General features: G+C 45.3%; 1 protein-coding gene across 6 annotated transcripts in view; it reads right to left on the bottom strand.

The window, feature by feature from the left end:
* The window catches only part of CACNB2 (calcium voltage-gated channel auxiliary subunit beta 2), a gene marked incomplete at its 5' end in the record, with an annotated part of 387,111 nt that extends 386,219 nt beyond the window's left edge, over nt 1–892 (bottom strand). For 3 of the 6 annotated variants that reach the window (XM_080640722.1, XM_080640726.1, XM_080640718.1), the window contains one exon: nt 744–892. In XM_080640722.1, coding sequence (XP_080496848.1) covers nt 744–863 — 120 coding nt within the window. Of the gene's footprint in view, nt 1–344; nt 712–743 lie in introns of those variants that run through there. The other 3 variants (XM_080640723.1, XM_080640730.1, XM_080640725.1) reach the window with 1 other exon arrangement.
* Between the last annotated feature and the right edge of the window lie 5,632 nt (nt 893–6,524).

Below are 6,524 nucleotides of genomic sequence, written 5' to 3' on the forward strand. Positions count from 1 at the left end.
AGAGAAAAAGGTGGTCCTGAAACTCTCTAAAATAGCTAACATTTCGGGGAGGGGGTGGAAAAATAAAAACTTTCACGGCCCCAGCTCGCTCTCTTCTTAAATGAAAGGAACAAGGGGTCTAGGCAAACCCGGGCAAAGGCGGTGAAGGGAGCTGAGCTGTCAGGCAGCATAACGCCCCAGGTGAGGAGGGCGGTGGGGCTGCTCCCGGGAGTCCGGGGCCGCTCCCACAGCGCCACAAGCCCCGCTCCCACCCAGCTCAGACCCAGCTCAGAGCTCATCCAGAAGGGCCGGGGTGGGAGCCAGAGTCTCAGGAAGCGGGGCCCCTCCCGCCCACCCGGACTCACGATCTTGAGCAGGTCCAGTCCGCTCGCCTGGTTCATGTCTCCCCATGTGCCTCTCCCGGGAAGGGGCGAGGAGGGCAGACCTGAGCAACTCGGGGGCTGCCTGGGGAGACCGGGAGGTCCCCCCCGCCCCCCGCCCCTTCCCACTGGTTTTTCGCAAGCAAAGAAAAAAATGGAAGCCGGAGAAGAGCTGGGGCACGGCGAACAGGGGTAGGGTCGCCGGCGCCAAGAAAGGAGAGTGGGTGGCAAAGCGCGAGGGAGGAAGGAGGAGGTGGCGGAGGGGACCTAGGCAGGAGGGAGCGGCGCGGCGGGGCGAGGGATCCCGGGAGAGGAGGCGCGGACTGTCGGAGCTCTGCGCCCGGCGGCTCACAAAGGAAGGCGAAGGCGCGGCGCTGTCGCTACCTGTGCCGGCGCTCCGAGCGCCCCCGCGGGCGCTGCGCTCTCCAGCACGTCCATCTGGAGCTCCTGCGCCACCGCAGCCGTCGCTGAGGGAGGCGACTTGGACATGTCGCTGTGGACCATTGGCGAAAAGTCGGCTCCAGCAGCCTCCTCCGGCCCCTCGCGGCGGGTCCCCTCCTCCCTCCCCGCCCCGCTCCCAGCCGCCCGGGGCTGGCGCCGCGCTCGCTCGCCGGCAGTCAGGGCGCGGGACGGGACTGGGCCATTTGGAAGAGCGACGCGCGGGGGAGCTGGGAGGTGGCGGCGGAGAGGGGCGCCTCCGCCATCGGCCGGGCCGGGCTGAGCGCGCCCAGAGCGGCGGCGCGGGGACCGTCCTCGCCAAGAGGGAGGGAGCGGGCGGGCGGAGAGCGGCCCAGGGGGAGGCGCGTCGGAAAGCGAGAGTGACACGGCGGCGAGAGGCAGAAAGTTCCCCGCGGGAGGCGCGGCCGCGTGGGTCCGGCTCGGCCGCTGCGCGTCGCCATGGCACGCGCGCTGGAAAGTTTTCAAAGCCACGAAAGCGAGGCCTGGCACCCGGGAGCTGCCTTCCTCGGACGCCTGGGCTCCCCTCCCTGGACTTCCAAACCGCCTCCCAGGGACCCCACGAGCCTGCGGGAGGAAACAGGTCCCCGCACATACTCGGAGGTTCTGTTCCTAAAGTGGATGTCAAAAATCCGTGAAGGCTTCGGGCGGCCCCAGAGTCAAGGTTCACAAAGGACGTCACCGGGCCAGCAGTCGGAGGTGCTAGAGGATGGCAGTACCGGGAGGCAGGAAAAGCCTGGCGCTGATGACCGAGGCTCATGGCCCCGGGAAGCTGCAGCTGGCCTGGGCAAAAGGTCCAAATCCACCACTTGCAAACCCCAGTCCCAAGTTTTTCCATTATCACTCTCGTTTCTTTTCATCTTTGCAAAATTGCACTACTGGCTTACAGAACTGGACTTTTTCTGTAGAGTTGAGAAGTCTTAATATTACATTTTGGACAAAGTAAGCACTTCCTTAAGATCCCGAGCTCTTAATAAGAAAGCAGTGGCCAAGGCAAGAATGTTTCATTTCGAGCATTCCATTCAGATTTTTCTAATAAACACCTTTTTTTGTTGTTGCTCCTTATCGCAACAGCTTTTATTACAGTGAAGCTCTCTGCAGAATAAGTTTTCTAGGCATCAGCATTGTTTTGTAACAGTACAATGTTGTATATGAAATAGACATATAGAAATTTACTACAATAGTCTTCAACTATCCTTTACATGTTGCTGTGGCATATTAAAGTATTATAGTGTATAGTACTTGTTCTTCTCAAAATAAACTAGATATTTTAAACCTATCTCCATCATACCCTGATTTGAGTCAGGATCAAAGAATGGGTCTTGGTATGGTTAAAGATTTAGGCATGTCCAAAGTGTCATTGAGTTCCTCATCTTTGGTGTTAAAATTATCATTTTCATTTAAATTTTACTGAATGTTAAATAGAAGCATTGACAATTGGTTTATAATAATATGAGCAATAATATCAATAGAGTAACATTTTGAAAAGCAAGAGACTGGGAATCCGGGAGACTGTTGGTCAGAATGTGAATAGGTGGCCAGCCTGCAAGGAGGAGGCACACTGCTTTGCAGGCCGTGATTGGGAGCTCCCCCAAAACCCTGGCTAAGATTTGTTAAAAAAAAATTATAACAATCCGCAGTGCTTTTATATGTGTGTGTGTGTGTGTACATATGCATATGTACATATATATGTATATATATGTGTATGTATATATGTATGTTTGTATGTATGAAAGTGGTAAAAAAAATTGTGTTTAAAGTTTTGGAGTCATAGTCTATTTTAGCTCCAGGATCTGCTAACAATATTACTCTTCTAGGTCTGTTCGTTTGATGAAACTGTTCAGTTTTCTTGAGAGAGTGTTTAAATCGCAGGGATAACATTACCTCCAGTTTTAGATGAACTCTGTGTGGGTCGGAGGCTCGCTCATTCAGCGGGACACACTCAGAATCTGACATGTTGCCCTGAGTGTAAGGTCTGGGGCTGGGAAAGCAGGAACTTTACAAACTTTGCTTTCTAGCCTGCTTTAGCCTGCTTGAATAATGAGAAAAATAAACTTAAGCTGTCTGACCTTGTAGGCCAGAGACTAGATATGCCCATAATTTCAATGCCATGCCAGGTGCATTTTTTAATTGGATAGAACTGTGTTGTTTTCAAGGCCAGCAGCGAGATAACCACTAAGTGCACATAGGGCTGGCTCTTTAATAAAAAGGGAAGTTCTGCTTGTAACCTTGCTTAGAATTTGAATTCATTTTCTCTAAGCCCACTGGTGAAGCCCACCGGTGAATAAGTGTGACTCCCCCGGCCTGTGCTCTCGGACCGCGGGACCTCACCCGAGAGCTTTCAATAAACGCGATTTTTCGCTTTTAACCTGCTTGTCTTGGTCAACTTATTGGTTTCGGTCGGGTTAAGTCTTACATCTCTGATTAAACCTTACACTGAGTTCTTTCAATATTCATTCAGTAAAATATATGTCAAGCTTCCATTGCGTGCCATTGGAGGAGCACAGACAACGAAGACCAGGAAACTTGGAGCTTACCGTCTACTCAGTAAGCACTTAGAAGCCAATTAATGCAAACTTGGTGAATGGATTAATTAATACAAACATGGAGAAGAACAAATTCTAACATGGTTTTAGAAAACACCATAAAACTTAGTGTTTTTCCATGACATCAGTGTGACTTACTATCGTATACTTAAGTATCTGTGCATTCACTTTCAATTATGACCACTTAGGAAATGAAATTTTATCTTTCATCAGACTTTAAAAGACACCACAAAATAGCAAAACAACTTTGAAAATAATTTTTAATAATGCTTATACATATAGACAAAGGGAAAATAAAGTCTGAATTAAGTGTTCAAAGGTGATATATTTTATATTCATGTTCATGTAATTTATGATACCGAACTCTTTGTTTTAGTTCCTGACACTAGACAGAATTCCTTGGGGATGGTGTTTGTGTCTTATTCATCTTAGTACCCCCAGCATTGAGCATGGTATCTGACATTTAGATACCATGGAGGACAAAAACACTTGCGGCATGAATGAATGAATAAATGAATGATCTGTCTTCATGTGTCTTAAAATATAGCATACAGCTTTGCAAGTTTTAACATACAAAGACATTTACCTAATTCTTACTCCCATGAGAGCATTATGTTAATTCTTTCTTTATAACCTGTGTTAATTTAATTAGCACATATTGAACACTAACATGCTATAATATACCCGTTCAGACTCCAGGCTGGCTTGTAAAAGGTTTCAAATAAAAGCTAACATTACGTGACCCCTACCTGAAACAGGCAACAAGGTCAGAAGAAACACAGAGGTCAAAAGGCTTGAGAAACTTCTCACGGGTGCCTTCTGTCATGGTCAGTTTTTTCTGTTGTTGTTTTGTTGTTGTTGTTTGTTTGTGGTTTTTATTAGCATACCTTGACTTGTGCAGTTTCTAAAAGCCGCAGCCGGCAGCTAAAATTTGATAAGTAAAGCCTAATTCTTTTCAACATTAAAAGTTATGGAGATGCACTTCAGCAATGCAATAATGGACCTACAACCTTCAGAGGAGGCATTCGAATGCAGATGACTAATTTGTTCAGGCTGTCTGTGAACTTCAGTGTGCTCATTAGTCGTAATGGACAGACATATTCTGGGCATTACTAATGCTTTGAAATGAGAACAGGGACTGGTAAGAAACACTGGCCAGGGAAGCCAGAAGTTTAATAGTTAGGTTTTTTGGGTTCCCTCTAAGTGGAAGAAACTGATTGTAATTACTCCTCTCCTGCTTGTGGATTTGTGACTATGTTTCAAACCTTGGAGTAAGAGCTCTTTAGAACAGATTTACACCATGTGTGATTTTTTCATTTTACTTAGTAAATCATATTTCACCTCATTTGCAGTTCTGGATCTCTGCCATTATTGCTAGCATTTTCATAAGGATATACCTGTATTGGCCACTGGCCTAACTTGGTAGCATTCCACCAAGTTACACATTTGTCTTTTGTAAACTTACACTATAAAATGAATGGCCTAAATTACAAATTGCTATTTAAAAGCATATAAAGATGCAAGCAAATCCCGCATAAGAGGGTTTTGTGTGTGCATGTGTGTAGTAAAGATTACAAGTGAAATGTGCAAGTGGTCAGGGAATGCTTAATTTCACTTCCAAAGAAAAGGCTTCATAGAAATAAGATTTCATGAGTTCTTATAACTACCCAGGAGTCAGAGCTCTGAAATATATGATACTGTAGAGCACTTTTTACTTTTTAAAGACATTCACATGTTATTTCTCATCCAAACCCTATTAGAACTATAACAACTGGAATTTTGTTTACATGCAGGGTGCCAGGCTTTATGCTAAGGATTTATATACATTGTCTCATCTACAAAATAGATATTACTATTCCCTCTATTAGTTCGTATAAGCCCAAATGCTGTAACAAATAAACCCAAAGTATTTAGCAGATCAGAGAACAAGAAATGTATTCCTTTGACGCTGGGGTCATTCACCATCAGAAGAGACTCTGATTCATGCTGACGTTTGGAAACCAAGTCTCAAGTGACTATCATCTCCAAAATGTGGCTCCCACTGTCACCATGTGTTCCTATCTGGGTTTGTCAGAAGAGAAAGAAGGATGGTGGGGGAAATGTTGTAGTAGACAGCGGAGCTTGTGAGGTTTTTTTTGGTCAAGCTTGGAGGAGGCACCCATCTCTTCCACTTATATTTTATTGGATAGACTCTGTCACGTGAAAAACCTGCAAGACATGCTGAGAAATAGAGTGCAGTAATGTGCCTTAGGAAGAAACAGAGAGTGGGTTTGAAGAACAGCTAGCAGAAACTGACTTCACCAAGCCTGAACAGCTAACAAGTGGCATGACTTAACCACATATCTTTGAAACCCCAACTTGAAGACTCATTTTCAATTCAGCACAGCTGCCTGTCTGATGTACTTCAAAGAGCTCTGCCTCACAGGTTAAAACTGGGTTTTGGTAGGAGAAACAGATTTACATTCTTTTGCTTGCTCGCTATGATCAGTACAATAATGTATTAACTAGAAGTAGAGTTGAGCTCCCAAATAGCTATGAATAGCACAAATGTTACTTATCCATGACTTCGTGTGTGTGTGTGTGTGCTCTCACCTGTATAATCCAGGGCAATAGGGATCATAGGATTGAATAAGGAATGGCTTCTGTACTTACAGGACACACAGCAGAGCAGACAAGACATAGGTAAAGTATGTGAATATAAGTGCAAAATACTATGGGAGGACATTTATCAGGAGAAAAACGTTCTAGGCAAAAAGAACAGAAAATACAAAGATGGAAGGTGAAGAAATTCAGTACAGTTTGAAAGAATTGGAAGGTGAGAGGGTGGGCAGACGACTAATAATGAAAAATATCCATCATACTCTATCTTTGTTCTCCTACAGCCCTGACTTACCTTTTAATAGAAATGTCCCATTTATAAGCAAAGCCTTTGGCCTCTCATGCTCTGTTTTCCCAAACAATACTAACTTTGTTATGGGAGGTACACACACACACACACACACACACACACAACATGGAACTGTAAACTGAGACCTGCTTTATCAAGAAACACATCTAAATGAACAAAATACACTGATGAACAAAATAGATCCAGAGACATTGAAATATAGAACAAACTGCTAAGAATCAGAGAAGGAAGGCAGGGGAGGATAGGTGGGAAGAG

The sequence above is a fragment of the Plecotus auritus genome (assembly GCF_963455305.1).
Source record: "Plecotus auritus genome assembly, chromosome: 1".
Taxonomy (NCBI): Eukaryota; Metazoa; Chordata; class Mammalia; order Chiroptera; family Vespertilionidae; genus Plecotus; species Plecotus auritus.